General features: G+C 53.1%; 1 protein-coding gene across 1 annotated transcript in view; it reads right to left on the reverse strand.

Annotated features, from left to right (window-relative positions):
• Positions 1 to 21,980, reverse strand: part of CFAP65 (cilia and flagella associated protein 65) — a 35,209-nt gene extending 13,229 nt beyond the window's left edge. The window contains 20 exon segments of the mRNA XM_036253356.1: positions 2,402 to 2,530; positions 2,813 to 3,026; positions 4,122 to 4,250; positions 4,692 to 4,842; positions 5,041 to 5,199; positions 6,048 to 6,272; positions 6,536 to 6,781; positions 8,106 to 8,243; positions 9,612 to 9,971; positions 10,184 to 10,384; positions 10,824 to 11,089; positions 11,450 to 11,672; positions 12,141 to 12,286; positions 12,574 to 12,773; positions 12,947 to 13,113; positions 13,595 to 13,697; positions 16,751 to 16,935; positions 18,631 to 18,780; positions 19,668 to 19,753; positions 21,938 to 21,980. Coding sequence (XP_036109249.1) covers positions 2,402 to 2,530; positions 2,813 to 3,026; positions 4,122 to 4,250; positions 4,692 to 4,842; positions 5,041 to 5,199; positions 6,048 to 6,272; positions 6,536 to 6,781; positions 8,106 to 8,243; positions 9,612 to 9,971; positions 10,184 to 10,384; positions 10,824 to 11,089; positions 11,450 to 11,672; positions 12,141 to 12,286; positions 12,574 to 12,773; positions 12,947 to 13,113; positions 13,595 to 13,697; positions 16,751 to 16,935; positions 18,631 to 18,780; positions 19,668 to 19,753; positions 21,938 to 21,980 — 3,521 coding nt within the window.
• Between the last annotated feature and the right edge of the window lie 3,761 nt (positions 21,981 to 25,741).

A 25,741-nucleotide genomic window follows, 5' to 3' on the forward strand; every position in this document is an offset into this window, starting at 1 on the left:
CCTTCCTGAACCTCAAATGATCTCCTGATGGATGGGCCCCGCTCGGCGGGCACTCTGCCTGGGTTTCCTCTCGCCTCGGTTTCCAGCAACCTGGACCCTCTCCATGGAGAGTGTGAGCTGGCTTGCTCCTACACAAACACACACGCACACACGATCCACCAAAATATCGTGCCCTGTGCCAGGACACAGGCCAGCCGCCTTTCCTGCCCCCGCCCCCGGGCCCTGTAGGACCTGGCTCCCAGCCACTAAAGAGCCAGTGAATGGCGAACACGGAGCTCAAGGCGGGCCCTGGGCCTTCCCCATCAGGCCGGCCGCCCTGCCTGCCAAGCTCCCTAAGTCATTCAGGGCTGCAGCCTTCAGTTACTCACAGTCCCAGCCCTTCTCAGACAAGAGCTGCCTACTGAGCCAGCTTCCCCAGCACAGAGAGTGGGGGGATAAGCCAGGGAGTCAGAGCAGCCATTGCACCCCTGATGATGCAGCCCCCCCCAAGACTCTCTGCTCAGGCAGGAGGGTTCCTGAGGTCCCGCATGCCGCTGCCTGCATATTTTCCATCTCACCCACCCACCGCCATGCCCAGGTTGGACTCCTGGCTCTCTCTCCCGTCTGACCCAGATGGGACACTTCTCTCTCACCTCTGTGCAGCCAAGGAAAGTTGGAAGTCATCAAAAGGAAGTTTACTAGGAAATCAAGGCGCGTGGCAGAGACAGGGAGGAAGAACCAGAAAAGCCTTGGCATGGAAACGGGATGTTTACTGGGCACGAGCCCGGGCCTGGGGCCCCAGGGTGAGGAAAGCCAAGCACAGGAAGGGCCAAGTGTGGCAGGCTCAGGTCTCGGGCCTGGGCCCCAGGTTACTAGAGAGGTGCAGCCTGCCCCGCAGCCGGCCCTCCCCCTCCCCACACCAGGCCCTCCCCCTCCCCACACCGGGCCCTCCCCCTCCCCACACGGGCCCTCCCCCTCCCCCGCACTGGGCCCTCACCCTCCCCGCACCGGGCCCTCACCCTCCCCACACGGGCCCTCCCCCTCCCCACACCGGGCCCTCACCCTCCCCACACGGGCCCTCCCCCTCCCCACACCGGGCCCTCCCCCTCCCCACACCGGCCCTCACCCTCCCCACACGGCCCCTCCCCTCCCACACCCGGCCCTCGCCCTCCCCCCACCACCGGCCCTCACCCTCCCCGCACCGGGCCCTCACCCTCCCCACGGCGGTCCTCCCCCTCCCCACACCGGGCCCTCCCCCTCCCCACACCGGGCCCTCCCCCTCCCCACACGGGCCCTCCCCCTCCCCCGCACTGGGCCCTCCCCCTCCCCACACGGGCCCTCCCCCTCCCCACACCGGGCCCTCCCCCTCCCCACACCGGGCCCTCACCCTCCCCACACCGGGCCCTCACCCTCCCCACACGGGCCCTCCCCCTCCCCGCACCGGGCCCTCACCCTCCCCACACGGGTCCTCCCCCTCCCCGCACCGGGCCCTCCCCCTCCCCACACCAGGCCCTCCCCTCCCCCACACGGGCCCTCACCCTCCCCACACGGGCCCTCACCCTCCCCACACGGGCCCTCCCCCTCCCCGCAGCCAGCCCTCATCCTCCCCGCAGCCAGCCCTCATCCTCCCCGCAGCCAGCCCTCACCCTCCCCACACGGGCCCTCCCCCTCCCCACACCGGGCCCTCACCCTCCCCGAACCGGGCCCTCACCCTCCCCACACCGGGCCCTCACCCTCCCCGCACCGGGCCCTCACCCTCCCCACACGGGCCCTCCCCCTCCCCGCAGCCCTGTGGCTCCACTCAGTCACACCTTCCTCCCTGACACCGCCATGGGAGCAGATCCCTGTCCTTCTCCCCACCCCACCCCACTGTGAAACACTTTACTCCCCCACGCAGGCTGTTCCCACTGGCTGGGGCTCTGCTAGGGCTGCCCAGTGCCCAGCACGGTGCCTGGTACACAAGAGCAGTTCGAAGGCTTGCTGAGAAGCCAGTGTAGGTGGGGGCTCTGGAGTTGGGCAAATCTGGGTTTAAACCTGGCTCTGCCGAGTCCTCACCTCCCGCCTGAGAAGGAGTCAGCAGAGGACTTTTTCACACGGTCAGTGTGGGCTTGGAGGGAAAAGCTTGTGAAGCACACTGCCTGGATGTAGCGCCTGCTCAGTGGACACCTCTCATTCACTTACCCAGACGACAGCGCCCGTCTCCAGCAGGGTCATTCCACCACTGCTGAGCCTGCTGACATGTCTCAGCCAGTGACAGGTCCTGCGTTCTGCTGGGCGACCCCAGGCCCACCCTGGCCTCCACACCCCACCAAGGGGGTACCCGCTTTCACAGACACCAGACAGCCAGGTCTACCACCAGCAAGTGAGGGCCTCCAGCATCTGCCTCCCAGGCCCCCAGCCACCCCCTTCGATTCAGCCATACCAGTCCAGGGGCACCACTCCACTGTTCTTCAGGGCCAGGAGCACCACAGAGGGTGGGGCCTCTATTGGCGCTGCCCCAAAATTGAAGTCGAGTTTCAGAGGGGTGAAGATGGGGGGGATCTGACTTGTGCTGTATAGGGCAGAGACATGGGCTCAGAGTCAGGGATAGGACAGGGTGGGGCCCTCCAGGGGGTGGCTTGGCACTCATCTTCCTCAGGTGGGAATTAGAGACTCTGCCACTTGGGCAGAGTGGTCAAGCCAATCCCTGCCTTCTCCAGGCCCCTCCAGGGGTGGGCAAAATTTGGGGGGAGAGATAGGGAGCCATTCTTGGAGGGGCCTGGTGCTGGAGTGTGGACAGAAAGCTCTAAGGACATCCCCAAAAGGCCCTGCCCCTCTCCCAGGCTTGGCTCACCTATGCCGGGTGGGCACCTTGTAGGTGAGCTCCTGGGGGGTGGGGTCGCGCTCCAAGTAACTGTTGAGCATGTCCAGGGAGAAGAGGTGCCACAGGTGCCTCCGGGTGATGCCCTGAGCGCTACCCATGGAACAGACATCCAGGACGGAGAGTAAGGGGTACACGGCCATCAGGAAGACGCGGCACAACTCCTGCTTCTCCCCAACCTTGTTATCTGGGGGTAAGGATGTGGATGACAGGAGAGGCTCACCTGCCACCCCTGGGGGAGGGGTGGGCAGGACCTCTGGGCAAACTGCCCTAGGACCTTGTCGGGAGCCGCAGATGTCTCCCAGGCTGTGGGACATTCTCCCAGACGGGGACAGCCAGCCCTTGCCTGGTGATACCACGTATGAGGCGCAGGCCCCAGTGCTCCACACAGACCACTGCACTTGATGTGCACCACACTTGTGCTCAAACCAATTCTTACTAACACCTTTACTGAACATACTTTATACACATAAGCGTAACCGTTTAACACACACAATTCAGTGTTTCCTCTATTTCAGAGCTGTGCAAGCATCACCGCTCTCTAATTTTAGAACATTTTATCACCTCAAAAGAAACCCAGGAGCTGTCACTCCCACTGTCCCCTCCCTCCACCCGTGGTAACCCCTAATCTGCTTTCTGTTTCTAGGGACTTGCCCATTCTGGGCGTCACATACATGGAATCATACACCGTGCGGCTTTTTGGGATTGGATTCTTTCATTCGACATAGTGTTTTCAAGGTCCTTCCACGTGGTAACCTGTATCAGTACTTCTTTATGTTTTCTTGCCTGTGCCCTGTTATTATCCCCATTTCACAGATGTGGAAACGGAGGCAGAGGGAGGTTACACAACCTGCTAAGGTTACATAGTTAATAAGCCCAGGAGCCAGGAGCCAGTCCTGGGCAGTCTGGCTGGAGTCCACACTCTGGGCCACTCCTCTGGGCTGCTCCAGACGCCACCCTGTGGCCCCCAGGCAGGCTGGGAACACCATTCCCCGAGGAGGGCCTGAGGTCCAGGACAGCTAAGGGTTTGGCTGCGATCCCACAGTAAATCAGCACAGCACTAAACTCTTCGCTTCGAGCCCTCCATAGCTCAGCACCGCAAACGTGGACACCCACACAGACAGGTGGTTGGTACGGGGCACACACACCAGTCACCCAAAAGCACACCCTAGCACACTCACACTCATTCTGCTAGCTCTGCCTCCGCACCCCACCCCAAGTCCTGCTCACACAGCCCGCCCCCATTCCTCCAGGCACTGACTCCATCAGGTGGCCCACGTACCTCTGTGGGAGACGAGAGAGTAGCTGACGGTCCAGGAGTACTGGGACCGGTGGCTGGGACGGGCAGTCAGGCAGATGGTGTCCTGGGAGCGGGGTGGAATGCTCCCCTCTGTGCGCTCCAGCTGAAAAGCTGCTCAGGGGTGACCCGGGAGGGGTCAAGGGCACAGGGCCTTCAGTGCAGGCCAGAAAGGCCTTGCCCCACCCCCGCCTGTTCCTCTCCAGATATCCTCCCTGGGGCTGGCATAACACTGGCTACGGAGTAGGCTCTGAGCCAGAAAATCAGGAGCAGAGCCCTCCTCCCAGACCGAGACAGAAGGGACCTGTCTTTGTGTCATTGGCACCTGCTAAACACTTTGCCCCACCTAGCAGCCTGTGAGGTAGGTGCCTCCAGTAGCCCCATTTTACAGATGAGGAAGCTGAGGCTCAGAGGGGGCCAGCCCAAGGCCATACATCTAGAAAGTAGAAGCACCAAGTTTTAAGCTCTGCTCTGCCTGCCCACAGACCTTGGTCTGATGAACTGACCTTAACCAGTGCCCGTCCCCCCGGCCCCAGCCCCAGCCAGGCCCAGTACCGGGAGGGCCGCTGCTCACACCCTCAGGGCTGCTCTGCTCCAGGAACAGGCGATAGTCAAGGGTGCAGTTGCCTTCGTTCAGGAGCACCAGCCACCTGGACTGGTTGCTGTTCACCACCACGTTCCCAAAGTCCAGCTCCTTCTCCTTCGCCTGAGGGCCAGAGTCAGCCAGCGGGGGCCCTGGCTTTCCCACCCCCGGCCCTAGAGAATCCCCAAGGAAAAGAAGGTCCAGGGCCAGAGGGCTCCCATCCGCTGCCCTCTCAGAGTCGGGTCTCCTGGGGTGCCTTGGCCTATGCTCTGGCCCCCAGCACCCCACCCCACCCCAACCTTCCAGGATTCTCTCACTCACAGAGAGGGTGCTGGTGATGCCCATGCCCACCAGCCGGATCATGTAGTGGGTGGTGCGGGGGGGCTTGACGTTTGGGGGCAGGTTGGCTTCCCAGACACAGACCCCCACTCGGAACAGGTACTTGGTCTCCTCCAGGGGGCTGAAGGTCCACGTCAGCGTCTGCAGTCACAGAGATTCTCCCTGTGTGGGATCGTGGAAACCCCCTGCCCAGACTCCTGGCTGAGGTCCCATCGCAAGGTATCAAGCTATGGGAACCCTTTCTGAGTGTTTACCTTACATACGTTGTATATTATGTTCCTTCCCTAAGCCTCTGAATCCTTTGTCCCCTCCCAGGAAATGGTGCTATTTTAGTGCTTCATTTTCTGATAGAAGCTGGAGACTCAGAGAACTGGGTAACCTGCCCAAAGTCACATAGCTGGTGAGGGCGCTCAGTGGGAGCTGGGGGTGCGCTGTTAGGCTGCCTCCAGAGTCTGTGGTCTCTCGCCTCGCCGGTCACTACCCCTACCGTGTGTTGGTGGTTTGTGGCCTGTTTAGCCTCCCAACCAGTCTGTAAGGTCCTAGACCAGGACGGGGATCTGCTAGTTTGGATCTCAGCCTGTGTTCCCCTTCAGACAGCCACTGGGACCACTAGGAGTCCCTCTCCTCACTCCCAAAGACAGTCACCCCCTGACCCCAAATCCAGGTGCCCCCCCCTGTAATCGCATAGTCTGGGGACCATGGGTGAAGGGTGGACTCGCCTCTGGGCAGTGGTATCAGAAACCCTGCTGTGAGGCCAGCTCTGCACCTCCTAATTTCTAATCTTAGAAATGGATTTTTCTTCTCTAAGTCTTCATTCTTTTTTGTAAAATGGGAAGTGATAACTATCACACCTGCTCATAAGACTGGGGTGGGGGGTGATCATGGATTGAGTGGGGGGGCACATAGTAAGCCTGGCCCCTGAGAGGTGGTAGGGGTGAGGATGGCGGTACCCTGTCCCCTGGCCCTCGGCAGTGGGGCAGGGAACTCACAAGGCTCTCGTTGGGTTGGATAAGCCCCCTGGCAGGCTGGACGGCCAGCATCCGTTGGTACTGCTGGGAGATCCTCCACTCAAACTCCAGGGGCAGACGTGAGGGGTTGGAGAAGGTGAAGAGGCTGGTGGAGGAGAAGCCCACCTGGGTGGGCTTGAAGAAAACGTTTTTGTAGGTGTCCAGCTTCAGCTGCAGTGGCTCCTCCCGGCTCTGCATGCTCACCTCCTGGGGCCAGAGAAGAGAGGGCAGTACCATGGCCTCATCCCATAGCCCGGGATCCCCTGAATGCCCAGAAAGCCATGGGTGGGCAGCTCTTCCCTCTTGGAGAAAGCCGCACAAGGCCCTCCATCAGCCTGGGCACCTTCTGTCAAGGCAGGCACCTTCGGGATTGACTCAGGAGGTGGCTCTCGGGAAGAGTTCAGGGACTGAGAGAGGATGTACAGACCATTTCATGGGCCAGATATGGGTCCACCACCCCTGCCTCCTACCTTGAGGTACTGAGGGCAAAAATTGAACTGCAAGTAAAAAGTGTGCTGCTTCCAGGAGTTGCCCCGGGGGCAGGTGCAGATGAGGGAGATGTGGTGGGCCCCAGGGGCCACGAGGCCTGAGCTGGGCCGCAGGGAGAGGTCTGAGCTGCCTCTGGGGGCCAGGTTGAAGGTCAGCAGCATGGAGCCTTTGTTGGTCAGGAGCAGGCTGCAGTAGGAGGGCTCACTGGGAGACACTGCAGGAAATAGCTGGGGTGCAAGAGAAGAGGGACCCATGCTCAGATCTACACGCCCTCCCACCCCTGGCACACACTCAGGCAAGTCTGCGTGGGCTTGGGTAGGGCTATCTCCAAGGGGATCCAAGAGGCCTCCACACGTCCCAGACACTTTCCTGGGAGCCGGGGATGGAGGGAGGCCACAGCTTGGCACCAAAAAATGCTTCCGTCCTCCAGAGACCTCCAGACAGGGAGATGAAGTCACCGTGAGAACTGGCCCCAGAAAACTCAAGCCTTCCAGACCCCTCCTCAAGGTTAAGGAGAAATTCTTTCATTTTAGGGTGCTCTCAAATCATCTTTTGGAGAACCCACTTTCAGAGATCCTCGTCTAGAAGCTCTGGGGTAAGCAGCTCCTTCTAGATGGTTCTCCTATAGGTGGCCAAGGGGAACCCCGCTTTGAGAAAGTGAAAGGCCCAGCAATCCCAGCTTCCAAACACTCCTTAAGCATCAAGGGTGTGGTCAGCACATCCTAAGAGCTGAGCAGGCCGCAAAACACAGGCCCAAGGTCGCTGACCAAGGTGCCCGCTGGGCACCAAGCACATTGCGTGAGGCAGCGGGGTCGCGACACGCACGGGCCCAGCATGTGCTCTATGGCAACAAAGGCCACGTGCCACCCGAAGGAACTGGCCAAGGGAAACCCTGTGCAGTCAGGGAGGACCATGGGGAGGGGTGCCCCTCTGCAGAAGAGTAGCTGCAGGGAGGAGCAGGAACACCCCAGCTCACTCTCCAACAGTGGAGATATGAGGGTAGTGAGGATGGATGAACATCTGGCCACGGCATTGAAAGAGAAACCAGAATTGGAACATGGCTGTCTGGCTCCAGGGCCAAGTCCTATGTCATCCTGCTGCTCAGAGAGGAAAGGCCTGGGAAGTATGACTCCCCGAGGAAGGAGCTAAGCCAAGGGGCTGGCTCTGTGGCCCATGCAGGCCTGGGTGATCCCCACAGGCAGGGGTTCATGCTGTGGTGGTCCTACCCCCAACAGGTTCAGTAAACAGGCCGCAGACAAATGAAAGATCTGGAGAGTTTTAACCCGGGTGTGAGAGGATGGGGAAGTATTTCAGATGGAGCGGGCAGGAACCAGCTGTCCAAGCCCCAGACTGTCCCCGGTTCCAGGGCTGTGGCCTAGGAGAGTCCTCTACTGGCCCAGAGCCCCAGGGGCTGAGAGTGGGGAGGCTGGGACAGCCAGGGAGGTGCTGGGATGCGCTTCTCAGAGCATCAGAGAAGGGAGGGGGTCTGCAGGCCAAGGCAGAAGCCAGGCTCTCCTGTCCCACCTCCCCCTGCTGCTGGGCCATGCTCACCTTGGGGACCTCCAGGGAATACTGGGGGATGTGGTGCTCCAAGGCAGCACGATAGCTGTGGCCTCGTGCCCGGAGTGTCAGGCACCAGGACGGGCACACGGTGCAGTCCTCCTCGATATTACTGAAGTTCTGCAGGACCTGCAGAGGCGTCCAACCCACGGGCGAGCTCAGAGTCCTGTGTCTGACCCTGTGCAGCACCCCAGCCTGCCCCCTGTACTGCAGGAGTGCTACATGGGGCACAGAGGGAGGGGCTCCCTGGGAAGACAGTGCAGACATCGGCAGCCCCTCCCACTGTGCGCCTGGCTCCCCACACTGAGCGCTCAGCAAACACTCTAATCCTCAGCAGCCCTGGGACATCCTGGGGAAATGTGCCTAGAGAAGCGATGGCCAATAGAAACATCACAAGAACCACAAATGTGAGCCACAGACGTAATTTTAAAGGTCCTAGTAGCCACATTAATAAAGTGAAACATATGAACTTAATTTCAATTTTGTTTTATTTAACCCAATAAATCTAAAATCTTATTTCAACATATAATCAATATATATGATTTGCGAGCTATTTTACATTCTTATTGTGCTAAGTCTTCGGAATCCAGAGTGTCTTTTAGCCTTAGAGCACATCTCAGCTTGGACTGGCCACATTTCAAGTGCTTGGAGGCCACCTGTGGCCGGCGGCGGCCGAATCGGACAGCGCAGGGCTAGGCATGTAGCCTGAAAACCTGACGGGCTGGCCACGGCAGGTGTCCACAGCCTCATTTCTACAGACCTCCACATTCTACTGCCAAGATATTAGAATGGAGGCAATTAAAGACTCAGCTTTAGAGAGCCTTCTTGAAAGTTTGGACATGACCCCAAGGAACGGATGGAAAGACCAGGGCTCAGAGACATTAAGGGACTTGCCCAAGGTCACATGGCTGGTAAGGGACTCTAATCTTGACTCAGCTTTTCTCGCGACCCCAGTACCCAGACACTGGAAGAGGAAGCAGGGGGCAGAGCTGAGAAGGGAGAAGTAAAGGGCAGGACCGGCTGGATATGAGGGAATGATGTGTGCCTGGGACTGCGGCCGGGCTGCTGTCACCTGTGCTCCTCCTTCCTGGCCAAGGGAAGCTGGGCTAGAAGCCCCCCCCCCCCCCATCTAATTACCTGGTTCCTGCCCATGGCTCTTCTAGAGGGACTACTTCCTAGTTCGGGTCTAGAAGAGAAGCCAGGAGCCCACGGAGCTACTCCTCGTCCACCAAAATCTCCCCAAGGGCTGGACCCCAGCTGAGTTCTCCCCTCTGGAGCGGGTAGGAGGCCACACAGGACTGAGACATAATCAGACGGGCCAAGAAGCCCCTCAGCCAAGGGACAAACCAGTCAGGCTGCTGTCCAGTCAAGAAGACAGGAGAAGGCACGGAGAGGATGGACCCTGTGGCAGCCCTCTGTCACCTCCTCGGACCCCAACCCGCCATTCAGGTTCCGGGACAGAGAACCTGCCTCCCCGCCCTGCCTGCCTGCACACACCTTGTAGACAGCGAAGGCTTCAAGCTCCACGGCGTAGAGGCCACTTGGGTGGGGCGGCTGGAAGTGCAGGCGCATGGCCGTGGACTTGAGCGGGGGCACATCGCAGGTTTCTGGGGTCACCCAGAAGGGGCAGTCAGACCTGCGTGTCCAGACCACAGTGATCTTGCCCTTGGTGTGGTTCATTAGGCACAGTGGAACAGGGCTGGGACCCTCAGGCCCGGGGCAGGCACCGAAATCCACCTCGCCAGGCTCCAGGCTGACAGGTGGGGGGAAGATGGCCACGTCTCTGGTGCCATCAAAGAAGTACTCAGTCATGGGGGGGATGATGGGATACTGCAGGGCTGGCCTGTCCTCCGGGTCCTGGTGGGAAGAACAGGTGGGTGGAGGCCCAGCTGCCATTCCTCCTGCATGCCCTTCATCTGTATATTCCTTTCTGGAAAAAGCTGTAAGAGCTCTAAACAGGTCACCCCACAGCACTCTGGGGGCACGGGACTTCCCAAGAATTGCTAGAGTAGGGGGCATAAACCTGGGAGGGTGTCCTGCCCCCCAGTGCCCAGTGGGGTCCATCGAACCTCTGGGGGAATCACAAGAGCGCCGTTCTTGTCCTGCTCCAGCTTCTTCTCGCTCAGCATGAGGCCCAGGATGTCAGGGGGGTAGAGTGCCAGGCCCCTCACCAGGTGTGTGCGGTACCAAGTGAGGTGCTGAGGCCTCAGGATGGCTGGCTTGGTGCTGTCTGAGTGACAGGTCCCAATCAGGTCCAGGAACAGCGGCTCCTGTGACATTTGTCCATGTGAGGCTAGATTTCAGCCCCCACCCACTGCAAGGCATCAGTTGGTCAGGGCACAGTTTGAGTGAGCTTGCCAGGAGCGTGTGTTTGGGTGCTCATTTTAAAGCTCTTGGTCCTGCACATGCTCTGTGGGGTGAGGTCCATCCCCCCTCTCCCTAGCAACAGCAGCAGCAAAGTCCCTGGCCCGGAGCAGTCAGGGCAAAGTGGGCACACCCACGTGGCTCAGTGCACTTGGTGTGGTCCTGGCCACGCTGTGGCTCCAAAACCCAGGCTGGGGCCCTGGAGGAGATGATCCGGGCAGACACAGCCCCAGAAGTTCCAGAATACAGAGGTGAGCACCAAGCACTGTCTTCATCACTGGGCCTCAGAGTGGCCCCTCCAGCTCCCAGGGAAGCCCCCCCCTCGACCCCTCCCCTACCACTCACCTGGTGGTGGATGAGACAGGCCACTCGCCGAAAGTAGATGATGGGGTGAGTGGGCTGGAAGGCACAGAGCAGGGTCATGCGGGCCTTGCCCACCAGGGTCCCGAAGGTAGGTCGGATGCTGAAGACACTCTCCTGGCAGTCAATGGCAAACTGGAAGTGGGCCGTGCAGTCCGATTTGTTCTCAATCCCCAGGGACAGCTCTGGGCGCTCTCCGAGGTTGACCCAGCTGAAGTTGATGCAGTAGTGCTGCAGGGACACATCAGGACCTGGGCATAGGAGATGGGGTCCCTGTGAGTGGGCCCTGCTACCTGGGTGGGGCTAGAGTATCAGCCTCCCCAAGGGTGTCTCAGGAAGGGTCCCATTGATAGGAGGTGGTGCTGCCTGGAGACAGAGGCCAGGCTGGAAGGGCTGGGAGCCCCAGCAGCCTGGGCAGACCTCCAAGTCACCAGGAGTGAAGGCAGGCACAGGATCAGGTGTCCTCAACTGATTCCTCACTGAGCCCACCAGGGGGCAGCAGACACCAAGGCTGAAGGGCAAGGAGGCACCCAGCTCTCAGGAGGCAAGGAGCATTTCCCCACCCTAAGCATGGGCTGCTTCTGTCCCGAGAAGTCCTGGGTTGCCAGTACCTCTGCAGAAACCAACGACTTTAAGCAGGGTTTGGGAGGCACTGCCAGAGGGCATAACAGAGAAGTAGTCCACAGTTCTGACGTCCAAGGTCTCCGGGTGGAAAAACACCGACACATATTTCTTCCCTCTTGGGGGCACGGTGCCATAGGCCGTGGGGCATGAGAAGGCCTGGTCTTTGATCAGCATGTCTGGGACCACTTCAATCTTGAAGGGGGCACTCACCTGGGGGGCACACGTGAGAACAGGAGCAGTCAGGTCACAGGGTGGGGCAGTCTGTCATTACCAAGGTGCCTAGCCAAGGGGGTGAAGGCAGTTGGCATCCAGCCTGTGCCTCACTTGTCAGCTTTGGGCATGGCAACTCTACCTCCAGCAGGAGTAAGAAAGGGGCCAAGCTGTGTGCCCTGTACTGGGATGGACCAGAGGGGAACTTCCCCCGGACAAATGTACCGTAAGGCTAGCTGTGGTTCTGGGGTCAGGACAGTCCTGGGGCTGCTCTTGGGATTGATCTGGAGGATCGGGGAATACCTCAGCACAGCCCCCCAGCTGAGAGGAGAGGGGACACCTGTTGACACATATGTGTATAATAGAATGGGTTATGTGAGGCTTGGAGCCCAAGGTGTGGAAAATAGGGGGCATTTAGAGAGGGGTGGGCTTCAGGAGCACCCAGCCCCACAAGCACAGGATGCATACCGCCGACGGATTATGTAGCTGGATTTGCCTCTCAGCGGTGCGGCCCACAGCCACGGAGCCGAAGTGCAGTACTTTCTGGAAGCCCTCAATATCCTGGTCCTGTGGCTGCTTCTGCTTTATGCTCACCAGCAGCTGGGCACATTTGGCTGGGGCAGAGATCGGGGATGGGGGGGCAGGTCTTGGGGAAAAACCCACCAGGGCCTTTGTGGCCCCAGCTGAACAGCCCCTTGAAGAAGGTAGGTGTCTCTAGAAAATCACTGGCCTATGACAGCAAGGAAGGCAGAGGAAAGGCAAAGTCTGCAGGGATAGGGGGAGGGCGGGAAGTTGGCAGACGTCCTGTGGGGGCCAGGCCAGGGCAGAAGGTGGGGCAGGGGACACACCCAGGGAGGTGCAGCAGGTGGGCTCTGGGGACAAGGGAGAGGCTGAGCCTCACCTATAGCCTGCAGCTGGATGCTGCTCTTCTGTTTGCTGTCCCCGCCATACCAGCACGTGGCCTGAACTTCATGGATGGCAGCCACAAGAGGCTGAAAGGTCACCTTGATCCGGCAAGCCTGACCTGGCTCCAGCAGCCCTGTGGTGGGCAGCATCTGGAATGGGCTTGAGAACTCCCAGGTGAAGAAGGTGGGCAGGTCCCTGGAGGGTGGGGCAAGTCAGAGCCACTGGGCTCATTCTGCTTACTGCTCTGCTTTAGAAAGGTGGAGATGCTGGGTAGCACCCTCGACTCCCCCCTCTCCCCACCAGACAGCCGGTCTTTCCTCTCCCAGGTACCCTCCTCAGTGTTTGCTCTCCCCACCTGTGTGCCTCACCCTACATTGTCCAGGCAGAACCAGGCCTCAGCTGTGTCCCCCACAGCACACATGGGCAAATGCAGGGATGGTGGGCAGATCAGACTGTGGCAAGGCAGGGTGGCCCTCAGGTCCACACAGAACACCCCCTCTGCTTTCTCAAACCACAGCTGGTCCATGTACTCCTTCTGCAGTGTTGGGGAAGGGGGATAGAGGCGGTCCCTGGTCAGTGATACCTGGGTGGTACTCAGGGACCATACATCAGACCCCAGCCCTTGGCCATCCCCCCAACACGCCACTGAGCAGTGGGCTAGGCTGTGGCCTTCTCTCTCAGTCTCTCTGGAGAGGGTGGATTATCTGTCTCAGTCTCAGAGATATGGGGCCTCTTCTGCGGGGAACAAAGTATTTAGAGGGAACATTTTGAGAGCAGGAAGAGGCCAAGGAACCTGGGGCTTTCTGATGACTAATATAGTAGCACAGCCAACATCCAACTGGAAACCCCTCCATCTAATGAGTTTAATGTCTGAGCTTCTCCAGGGCTTCCCAAGCTAGAGTTCTGCTACAGTTGGTGGGATGTGTGCACGGTCGGGGCTCTTTGTTGCCCTGTCAGTTCCAAGGTCACTGTGCACGTGTCCCTCACTGCCCTCTGCTTGCCAGGGTAGACCTTACCTTCTCCAGAGGCCGGAAGATGATGGGGAGCGTGATGGTTATGCCTGGGCTCAGGAGGATGGGCTGAGGAATAACTGTAAAGAAGAACTTGGTCTTGGGGGGCCTGCAGGAGAGAATCCGAAGACAAGCACTCAAGGTCAGGGCAGCGTGATCAAGGGAAGACCCTAGAAAGCTAAGGGCACTTGAGTCCTTGAGACCATAAAGGGGGAAACCCAGGGGCTCTTTCACAGGAGAACCTGACCCCCTTGTCTTATTATTCTTGTTACAGACCTTCACTCCAGATGTCAGAGCACCAACCAAAAAGATATAGGAGCGAGGGGCAGTACTTGTATCGGATGCCCATGGCGGGCATGGGAACAGGGTTGGGGCAGGCTGCCACCCCCGAGTGCTCAGCTGGGGAAACTAAGGTGGGAACAGAGGTACTGCGGATGCCTTTTCAAGCAGAGACCTTGACAGAGCAATAGAGCTCCAGGGTGAGTCCAAACTGTAGGTACTGCAGCCGTTAAGAATATTAATAAGAAAATGATACTGCCAACAACTCTGTACCAAAAAATGTTAAAGTTTATATGAATGTGTTTACATTCCTAAGCAAGCATAACTTACCAAGCTAACTTAAGAATTAAACAATAAATTTTACAGCCATCCTTACTAAAATAATCAAATAAGTTGTATATGTAGTCAAATCTTCCCATAAGAAAATGCTAGGCTGGATGGCTTCACAAGTCCTACCAAGCACTGGGTAACAAATAATCCCAGCCTTAGCTTCCCAATAACATAAAATGAGAAAATACTCCCCAACGTATTCTATGAATCCATCATAACCTGACCAAGGCAGGAGAAGAATGAAAAAATTACAGGCCAATATCACCCATAAATAAAATATTAGCTAAAAGACCTTAGCAATGTATAGAAAAAATACTCAATCATAAGCAAGTTGGACTTATTCTAGGGATACATGGTTGGTTTAACATAGAAAATCAATGTAATCCACCATATTAACAAATTTTTTACAAATCAAATGATCATTTAATTTAAAAATATTAGCCTGGCTGTATGGCTTAGTGGTTGAGCATCAACTCAAACACCAAGAGGTCACTGGTTTGATTCCGTCAGGGTACATGCCCAGGTTGTGGGAGGGCATGTAAGAGGCGGCAAATCAATGTTCTCTCTCATCAATGTTTCTCTCTTTCTTTCCCTCTCCCTTCCTCTCTCTTTAAAAATCAATAAAGAAAAAAAATTAAAAATTTAAAAAAAAACAGTCTGCCCGACTGGTGTGGCTCAGTTGGTTGAGCATCGTCCCATGCACCAAAAGGTGACCAGTCCAATTCCCGGTCAGGGCACATGCCCTGGTTGCGGGCTCAATCCCCGGGGGGGGGGGGGGCATGCAGGAGGCAGCCGGTTGATGTTTCTCTCTCACATCAGTGTTTCTATCTTGTTTCCTTCCTCTTTCTCTCTGAATAAATGAAAACATATTTAAAAAATAAAATAATTAAAAAGACAACCTAATAAAAAAAAAAATAGCCCTCTGGTGTGGCTCAGTGGTTGAGCATTGACCCACACACCGAAAGCTCGCGGGTTCGATTCCTGGTCAGGGCACATGCCCAGGTTGTGGGCCCAATCCCCAACAGGGGACATGTAGGAGGCGGCCAATCGATGTTCTCTCATAGATGTTTCTATCTCTCTCTCCCTTCCACTCTAAAATAAATAAATAAATAAAAATAGGCACATAGACTTAAACAGGAATTTCACAAATGAAATGGTCAATAATGTATGAAAAGACACACAACTGTATTAGTAATCAGGGAAATACAAATTTAAAACTACAACAAATTACCATTATTAGCAAAAAAAAATGTTTTCCTGACAATAGCAATTGTTGGTAAAAATGTGGAGGGATGGGAACTCTCATACGTGGCTGGTGGGAATATAAACAATACAAGTATTTTGGAAAATAGTTTGGCTTTATCTACTAAAAGCAAATGTACATGTTCTAAGTCACAGCAGTTCTACTCTTATGTATCTACCATAGAAATACTCTATACTTGGTCCTGGCTGGTTTGGCTCAGTGGTTGGAGCGTCAGCCCACGGAACAGAGAGACCCGGGTTCGGTTCCCACTAAGGGCACATACCTCAGTTGCAGTTTGTCCCCAGCCCCTGTTGGAGTTATGTGAGGGGCAACCAGTCAATGTGTCTCTCTCAAATTGATGTTTCTTTCTTCCTCCCTCTTTCCCTCCCGCTTTATCTGAAGATTAAAAAAAAAAAAAAAAAAGTCCTGGGGCAAGGATAAAAAAAAAAGAAAAACTCTATACTTGTGCAACCAGAAAGTATACATGAATGATAACAGTCTCAAACTGAAAAGAGCCCAAATGTCCCTCAACAAAAGAATGAATGAATACACTATAATACTGTATAAGCATACATTAGAATATTAAACTGCAACGAAAAAGGATGAACTAACTATAGCTGCACATGGATGGGTCTCACAAACATAACTGAGCAAAATAAAAGTGTTAAAAAGTGTATCGTGTTATTCCACTTATATAAAGTTCAAAACAAGGTAAAATTAAACTATCATTTAGGGATACAAACATAGGTGGTAAATCCATTGAGAAAAGCAAGAAAATCATTATCATGAAACAGGATAATGATTACCTTTATGGTAAGGGAGGTCTTCCAATAGGGGAGGGACACACAATGGGAGAAAATGAGCTTTGGCCACTGTTATTCTATTATCTAACCTGGTTGCATGGGTTCCATTTTTGATAATTCTTCAAACTGTACATGTTTTATACACTCTTCTGAATTTTTTTTTATTCTTCACCTGAGGATATTTTTCTACTTATTATCAGATAGAGTGGGAGGGAGGGAGAGAGAAAGACCGAGATAAACATCGATGTGATAGAGTCACATCGACTGGTTGCCTCCCGCATGACCCGACCAGGGCTGGGACAAACCACAACCGAGGTACGTGCCCTTGACCGGAATCGAACCTGTGACTCATTGGTCTGTGGGCTGACACTCTAAACGCTGAGCCAAACCAGCCAGGGCTATACTCTTCTGAATTTATATGACATTTTCAAAGATTTTTTAAAAAGAGTGCTTGCTTTGGGAGCTTGAGGACTCAGGAGATGGGTCTCTGAACCCTCACACTTATACCTGTACTTCATCTTCTGGATTTTCAAGGATAGGTTTTTCAGAACCAGGTTCTTGGTGATCTCCTTCCCTAGCTCCCAGCCTTTCCACAGCAGCTCCTCAGCCACCTCGATGCCCCAGATGACCCTCTTCTTCACTTTGTCCTGCTTCTTCGAGAAGCACATCTGAATGTCCATGGAGCTGGTTGGCTGTTCAGTTGGCAGACAGACAGAAGGACAAATTATTGGGATAGGACTCAAAGACCCAGGGTACAGGCAAAGATCTCTCCACCTGCAACAATTAATGAATCACACCTCACCCTGGGGGATGGTCTGGGGAGAGAAGGTGAGGGGTAGGCAGACCTTGGAATCAGGTACCTCTTCCAAGATCACTGGAATGATTTTCCAACTAGATTCCCTGAGACCTGCCCCTAAAGCCTTCCCCGTACCACCTCATCTGGCCATTCCATCGGCACACTAAGTAGTCTTAGTTGGCCTATGCTGTGCCTCCGTGAACCCTCACATACCACTACTCCCGGATGCTGCCTTCTCCTCCTCTTCCTCCCCATCTTCCCCCTTCACTGCAGAAGCCTCTTATAGCCGAAGTGGCCTATCCCAGGCACTCTTCCAGACCACAGTGATACTCCACCATTCCCTCTCATCCCTCCACTGGCTGATGGAGCAAAGGAAGGAGCCAATTTGCCTGCAACCAACCCTACCCCATGCCCTGACTTTGGGGCCACTCCAAACACTACTCCGGATGACACCAGAGGCACCATGTACCAGTGCTTCCATCTATAATGGGAAATTCTTTCATGGGCTGATCCCTAATTCCTCTGTTTGAAGAGGGAGGGGAATGGAAACCCCCGAGGGCCAAAGTGGAAGGAGGAGGAACCAGGTGTCTCTTTCTGCCACAGTCATTGCTGTGAAGGCTCAACTCATTATCAGTCTATTGCATCTTTGCCCAAGGACTGCTTTAATATTGTTATATATCATGAGGTTATATTCATCTGTCCAACAAGTATTTGTTGACTACCTCTTCTGAGCCAGACACGGAGCTAGGTGCCAGGACAGCACCAGTGAACAAGACTGACAAATCCCTCCTCTCTTGGAAGTTACACTCTCAGCGTCAATATTTACAGAGTGTCAGCTGGCCAATATAGTATTTTCTTTCCAATCTGCCCATGGAGTAAAGGTGGCATGGGTGAGCAAGGGTGATTTATTAAAAATATCCGTTGGTGCCCAGCTGGTGTGGCTCAGTGGTTGAGCGTTGACCCAGGCACCAAGAGGTCGCTGGTTCAATTCCTGTGGCACATGCCCAGGTTGTGGGCCCAGTACCCAGTGGGGGCATGCAGGAGGCGGACAATCGATGTTCTCTCTCATCGATGTTTCTAGCTCTCTCTCCCTCTCCCTTCCTCTCTCTTATAAAATCAATTTTAAAAAAAATATCCGTTGGTGCATTGGTCAAGTCCAACTAGGAAAACAGAAGCCATTCTGGGTATTTGAAACAAGGAATTTAATGCATAACTAGGGGATAGTGAAGTAACCTGCTCTTAGAGAGAACCCCGGTCACATAGAGAGAACTCTAAGAGCTTCAAAGAGTAATCAACATCCAAATATGGGTTAAACACAGAGTCCTAGGGGCATGACAAGAAGAAACTTCGGAAGGAAAAGAGAGCTCCTGGCTACTCTATCTGCCTCCAACTCACATGCCCCTATACCCTCCCCCCGCTGTCACTCACTGCTACCACCACTCCAGCCAGCTTGGTGCTCCCTCTCTGCAGGGTCTAGTGCTGGGTTAGACAGGAGAGTCAGGTCCTTTCAGAGTCCTACCCACCCCTACGGCCCCCCTCCCCCAGCCCTCCCCTGCTGCACCCTGCCCCATCTGCCCGCACGTGTGCTCACACGGGCACTGACGCTGCTGCTGCAGGCGCTCATGGCAACACTGCTGCCCTCGATAGTGGGAATGGCCACTGTGCTGGTACTCAGGTATGATCTGGAGGTCATGGTGCAGTCCCTGTTGTCCCTCGTCCTTGCGATGGGGCTTGGAGCTGCCTGGATGAACACCGGGACACAAGTTTAAGGGGAGCACTCTGGCTGAGCCAGAGGTTCCTGCCAGTTTGGAGCTGGGAAGAGACCAGAGGAGAGTCAGGAGGGACATGAAAAAGAGAGGCCGATGGAGTAGACTCTACATGCCCGTGGAGGAGTGCCTGCTTCCCAGCTTTGGCAACAGGTGTGAGGTGACACCATAAGGAACAAGCCCGAATATAAGATCCAGGCCTTTTCGTGGGAGCCTAGAGACTCACGTTCAGCAAAGGCACTTGGAAGAGGGACGCTACCCTCCATGGCCACACTGGCACTTTCTAAAAAGCCCCCAGTGAGAGGTACTGAAGCATATATATTACCTTTTTGTTTTTATGTTTTTACTGATTTTTTTTAGAAAGAGAAGAAGGTGCCCTGGCTGGTTTGGCTCAGCGGTTAGAGTGTCAGCCTGCGGTCCAGAGAGTCCCGGGTTCGGTTCCCACTAAGGGCATGTACTTTGGTTGCAGTTTATCCCCGGCCCTGGTTGGGTCGTGCGGGTGGCAGCCACTCGATGTGTCCCTTTCACGTTAATGTTTCTCTCTCTCTCTCTCTTCCTCTCTCTCCCTCCTGCTCTAGCTGATCAAAAAAATGGAAAAATGTCCTTGGGTGAGGATAAAAAAAATAAACTAATTAATAGAAAGAGAAGAAGGGAAAGAAATAGAAACAGTCATCGGCTGCCTCCTGCACACCCCACCCTGGGGATCGAGCCTGTAACCTGGGCATGTGCCCTGACCAGGAATCGAACTGGAACCTCTCAGTCCATGGGACGACACTCAATTTACTGAGCCACACCAGCCGGGCCTATATGCATTACCTTTGTCTGGCTTTTACTCTATTTCTTTTCTCTGAATGTGTCTTGCTTCCTGTGAGGAGAAGAATAGGAGTAAAGAGGCAAATGAGACAGGAGGGCTCTCCGTCTTCTAGGTTTCCTCTATCAGTATGCAACCTGGAGGCCAGGGTTTTTGTTGTTGTTGTTGTTTTGTTAATCCTCACCCGAGGATATTTTTTTCATTAATTTTTAGATAGAGTGGAAAGTGGGGGAGGTGGGAGAGAGAGAGAAACATGGATGTGAGAGAGACACATCGACTGGTTGTCTCCCACATGGCCGGGTTCAAGGATCGAACCTACAACCCAGCTATGTGCCCTTGACCAGGAATCAAACACGTGACTCTTCAGTCCTCAGGCCAACACTCTAAGCCAATCCCGCCAGGGCTGTAGCCCAGGTTTAAAGTAAGCACTCACTGAAATAATGACTCCTTCCACGGATAAATGAATCAACCTTTAAAGCAGAGGGATCTATGGATGAACTGCAGCTGGAAATTATATACAAAGTATCATGTGTATGGGCCTGTGGCCTTTTCCAGGGAGAGTGTCCACAGCTTTCACCAAATGCTCAGAAGGATGCTTGGCCCTGCTGTAGGAGAACACACAAATGTCTCAAGCTGGCTGTGGTTCCATCTCCTCAAAGTCCCTCTTCCTTCAGCACACACCCAGGCGTGGCTGTCATATTGGACAGCATCAATCTAATACCTTTTGAACATATGTATATTTTGCAGACAACTCAGTATCCTTCCCCACCTCTTTGAATAACAATATCAAAATTAACAAAAACTTCTACTGATATTTACTGAGAACTTTCCAGGTGCCAGGCAGTGTTGTAAGGCCTTCATATGTACTTTAACCCTTAAAACAGTTTATGATTAAATGTGAATTGTCTTTCATTTGGTTTAAAATTTTCTTTTTTCAGGTTTGTAAGCTCCTTATTATAATATATTATGCTTTAGTAAACAATTTTATGATCACCCTTTAGAAATGTACACACTTCCATCAGACATTCTCTCATCCCATCCCCACCACCCATCCAGAGCAAACAATTCTGTTCATTCAGTTTTTCCTAATTGGCAATATCTCCAAACCCTCTGGAGGGGACTATCTTAGATTCATTCATTCATTTATTTACTGAGTGCCTGTTAGGCACTGGACAAGAGAGGCAAGGCCCCTTTCTTCAACTGTGAAGTGCACGTTCAAATGGAATCAAAGAAATACAAGCTGAGGAGACAGAGAAAAGGGTCCCATTGCTTTTCTCCTACTGGATGGCTTTGTAGTTCTACCCTGACACATTAATGTCTGTGACTGCAGGGGTTTCTACAGACAGACCCTGCCTCGGGGCTCTGAAAAAGTCTCCAGCCAACACAGGGAACATCCCAGCATAGATAAGATGAGAGAGGGCGAGGCAGAAAACTCGTCCAGGCCAGGGCCTAGGTACTAGTCCTGGAGCAAGGAAAGCTGGGTTCCGGCATCTGCTTAGATTCATCTGCGGTGGGCAAGTTTCTCCAAGTCCCAGAGCCTCAGTCTCCTCGCCTGGAAAGTGAGGGTGTTGCTAACTATTTCACAAACTTGATGTGAAGCTCAAATGAAATAGGGGATTTGAAAGAGCCCCAGATAAACCTCTGTTACTATAATTAACAACGGTAACCTCCACACTAGCCTGCACCACTCTTCCAAAAGGCACACCTGCAATCATCGTGAACACACTGGGCAAGGAAGTGGTGTTTTTAATCCAATTTCCTCATCTCAAGGGCTTTAAAAAATATATTATCAGCTTGCTTAATTTTCTAATTCCAACCTAAATATTCCTAAGATGACCAGTGGAAAAAGAGGCAGGTCGTCGTGTAGAGTTGAGGGAGGAAGAAATGGGTAAAATGAAGGGGCAATATCTACTTAGAGCTGTTCCTCCTTTCTCTTCGGGATCCCCAGTCTGATTGATCTCGCCCAAGTCTCAGTCCCACGGAACTCTCTGAAGGAGATGGAGGGGACCCCGGGCCACTTCCCGGAGGAGGCGGTCTCCCGGTGCAGATACCTTCCCTGGCCACTCGCGCCGCCCCCTGGGTCGCTGGGTCTGTGGGTTCCCAGGATCAACGCTCAAATCTCACACCACCGCCATGTTGCCGTCTCCATAGATACAGGACGCACAGGACGCGGCGTCTCCTGGTATCCCAGGGCAACGACGGCAGCCGGAATGAGTCTTGGCAGGCAGAAGGCGAAAGCGCCGCCCAACTTTATTTCCTATCCTCATTCTAAATTGTCTGGCTTTTCTTGCCAATAGTAACTGGGCTTCCACCAGCCGCACCATGGTGTGTACAATCCCTTAGCTGCCGTGCCGTCCCCGCCATCGTGGCTTTACTTGACGACCAAATCTACAGAAGGCTATTTCACGGGGTCCTCACCTCCGCAGTGGCAGGCGTTCCTGCTCTTTCCCCACGGCGGTTGGTGACATAGGGTCAGAATCTCAAGCGGAACTTCATTCCGTGATTGCCATTTAAAAGCAGCTCCTAGGCCCTGGCTGGTGCAGCTAAGTGGCTAGAGCGTCAACCCATGCACTGAAAGGTTGAGGGTTCGATTCCTGGTCAAGGGCAGGTACCTGGGTTGCGGGTTCAACCCATCCTGGTCAGAGCGTGTTGGGAGGCAACCAGTGGATGCACACATCGATGTTTCTCTCTCTGTCTCTCTCCCCCTCCCGACCTTCCACGCTTTCTAAAAATCAATGGAAAAAATATCCTTGGGTGAGAATTAACAAAAACAATAAATAAAAATTTTTTAAAAAGCAGCCCTTAGAATTTCTTATTTGCACATTGCTTTGCAAATGGCTTCCTTTTGCTGATTGGAGAGAAGGTGTCCTTAGCTCCTGGCCAGCACAAAGTTAACTCTTTGAAGGGATCTGAAGGTTAATGTATGAAGAACGCATTGTTATACATACTGTGGATTTTGGGAAGCCCTTTGTTCACTAGTCTGGATGTACATTGTGGGGGAATATGTCTTTGGTGGTTAAAGCCAAAAGTCTAAACGTTCATTCATGGACAATTAAAGATGTCTCACTACCTAGGACAGTAATGGGAGTGTGTGTTACAGGGAGAAACCTTAGTGAGTCCAGGTGTAAACCCAGAAAATAAATTATCATTTTGGGAAAGTTGGGGTTTACTTGTGAAAGGTGAAAGATAGACTTTGATGACAAAGTGGCCTGAGTTGGCCTGGGAGATCACAGAGGTTGGCTGGACTTGGAGGGAAGGGACAGAGTGGGGGACTGTTAAGTCATGCAAGCACAATTAGGTTTGGAGTTTACTGGTGATCAAGGAATGTGGAATTCAGTGAGCTTTTCACTGGTGTTAATGTTATTCTCAGAATCTGAGACCTGAAAATTTGGGCATGATGACTTTTATACTGTTTGTAGTTTCCATAATGATTTCCTTTTATTTTTCCCCTAAGCTCTTTTGAAATGGTTATCCTGACTCATTTGGAACTATGGGACCTGTTCATTTTTAGGTAAAAAAGAAATAAGGATCCGTGACTTTAGCGGCAAGGCTTGGTGGTGGCCTCAGGTACCCCAGTGACAAAACCACAGAGAGGAGGAAAGCTCAAGCTGGGAGTCACGCATCCTGTGCTCTTCACTGGGAGACTATCCCTCCAGAGATCTGCCCAAACCTTGGTGGATTCTGGACTTGGGACAATTAAAAAGATTCTTAGTAGTGTCTACATAAGAAACATCCAAACCTGTAGAGAATTTTTAAGTTTATCTGAGCGAAATGGACAGGAAGTAAAAATCTCAATGGACTGAAAAAAAAACTCTGCAGAATGGCAGTTTCATAGCTCATTTTATACATTAAAATAATAGGAGGAGATGTAAGGAGAATTACATAAAATCCATTGATGTAGATTAAGGGGGTGAGAGAAAGCAAAGCAGGAAAATCTCTGGGACTGAATAAAAAGTTAAACAGAGATACGCACTTATTTACAGTGGTGGGTACAGCATAATTAATAATGAACATTTACAACACAGAGAGATGGTGTGTGAGGAACAAGGTAACAATGAGGGGTTCTGTGGTCTTATGCTCTGGTGTGGGGGTTGTGTCCTGAAAGAAGGAGATTACTCTGACATTTCAAAGGTGTATCTTAGATGCAAAAAGAGGCCCAAACTGGACTTTGCCCCAGGAGGTGAACAGCATGGAAAGGAGCATGGCAAGGGGTTGAAACTGGGGAAGGGAGAGGAAGCCAGATGCTTCAGAAGTCCACCTTTTTAGGAGTCCAGAACCCATGGGAGATAATGGGTGCTGGGTCTTAGTGACTGTATCCTTCATGGATCCAAGAAAGACAATGGCAGTGGTGCTGTTTGGTTCAAAGTTATAAACAAAGGTGAGTGATGATTCAGGACATTGATGAGGACCAGGATGTGGAAGAAAGGGAGGAAGGAGGATGGGTAGGAGACAGACTCCAATCCTTCTAGTTGGAAGCTGGGCATGGGGGTAATAAAGATAAAACACAATGATTTGGGCTTCAGCACACACACGAAAGTATCTTTTCTAAGCTTTATTTCCCCACACACTCACAGTACCCACCACTCCCTACTCCCAACTCTCACCACCATGGAATAGAGAAGACTCTGGGCTGGGACATCAGGGAGACCTGATACTAATCCTACTTTGCCTCTTACTGGCTGTGTGACCTTGGGAAAGTCACATGACCTCTTTGAGCCTCACTTTCCTCATCTGTTACCTGAGGATGACTATCAAAATGCTGGTGTAGGGACCCAGTAATCAGGAATGTGTAAAGTACTTGACCCATGGAAGACAACAAAGTTAGACACACACACACGCACACACACAGGTCACTCACAACATGGGAGCTCCCTATAAATAAACCACTTTGCCTGTGCACCCTCCTCTCCTGCTACCTCCCAGCCTCTCTGCTGCACACTGGAGAGGTGAGAAGTTTCTCTCCTCTCCATATCCTCCTCTTGTTTCTCCAAGAAGGAGGCTGCCTTGCTTGTTCCAGGGTGAGAAAGACAAAGGGAGATGCCAGAGTGTTCTGCAGTCCAGATGGCAAGTCAACCCAGCTCCAGCACTTGCAAAACTCTCTCCCATCTTCCTTCTCTTGTGACTGACTGACTCCATTTGGAGTGTTGGTTCTGAAATCAGGTCTGCATCCAAGGCATAGTTAATTTACAGGAAGAAGATAAGGAGGTGCAATTAGTGGAATAAGTCTTCTAAGCCCAGCCTGAGGGTGAAGAGTGAGAGAAGACTGCAGCCAAGAGGGTCATTGGGTGGTTCAGGGCTGGATCAAGGAGCAGGCATGGAGCAATCTTTATATTAGTGCCGTGTTCCTTCGGAACAACAGGGCTGGAGGGGTGCATTAAGTGATTGATGGCACCTCCAGCCTGAAACAGCTACCATGGCATAAAAATAGCAGGGGTTTGGAAGTAGACTGCCACAGGGCAAGAGAATTCAAAGAAAAGTGTTTTATTCTGCCTGGGACCCCATAGGGTTTTCTGACTCTCCTGTGCCAATATAACCCCTGTAGATAACTTTCTCCCACTACAAAAGGTAGATAGACATGCAGGCAAGCAGCAAAGAGATGGAGGGAAAAGGTCTGAGGTTTGATCCCAGAAGACTTGAGTTCAGGTCATTATTCTAGCATTTAGTAGCTGAGCAATTTCAAGCAAATTTTTAAACATTCCAGACCCTCATCTGTTTGATGGGAACAAACAGGGGTAATATTCAAAATGCTTAATAATTGGTAAGGTATGGGTACAACCTATGAGAATGGGACTTGGAATCAGAGCAGGGTTCTGGGAGCCCACATTGTGCCAGGCCTTCACTCTTTAGTTGTTGGGTCATCGGGGAGTCTGGGAGTGCAGGGAGGTGACTGGGAGAGCAGCCACAGCAGTGGAGGACTCAGTCAGTGACTGTTTACCAACTAGTACCAAAGTATTTCCAGATTTCAATAATCAGTATAGCTATACTGAACAGTATTAGTTGCAAGTCAGATCTAAGGGCAAATCCTACCCACCGGCTACTGTAGACTCGGTTATTTATTTCAAGCCAAAACTTGAAGTCTTTCCCTCTCTAATTCCTCTTCTTTGGTGAAGGACCTGTTCCCACAT

This window comes from Molossus molossus, unplaced genomic scaffold (assembly GCF_014108415.1).
Source record: "Molossus molossus isolate mMolMol1 unplaced genomic scaffold, mMolMol1.p scaffold_m16_p_11, whole genome shotgun sequence".
NCBI classification, from domain to species: Eukaryota; Metazoa; Chordata; class Mammalia; order Chiroptera; family Molossidae; genus Molossus; species Molossus molossus.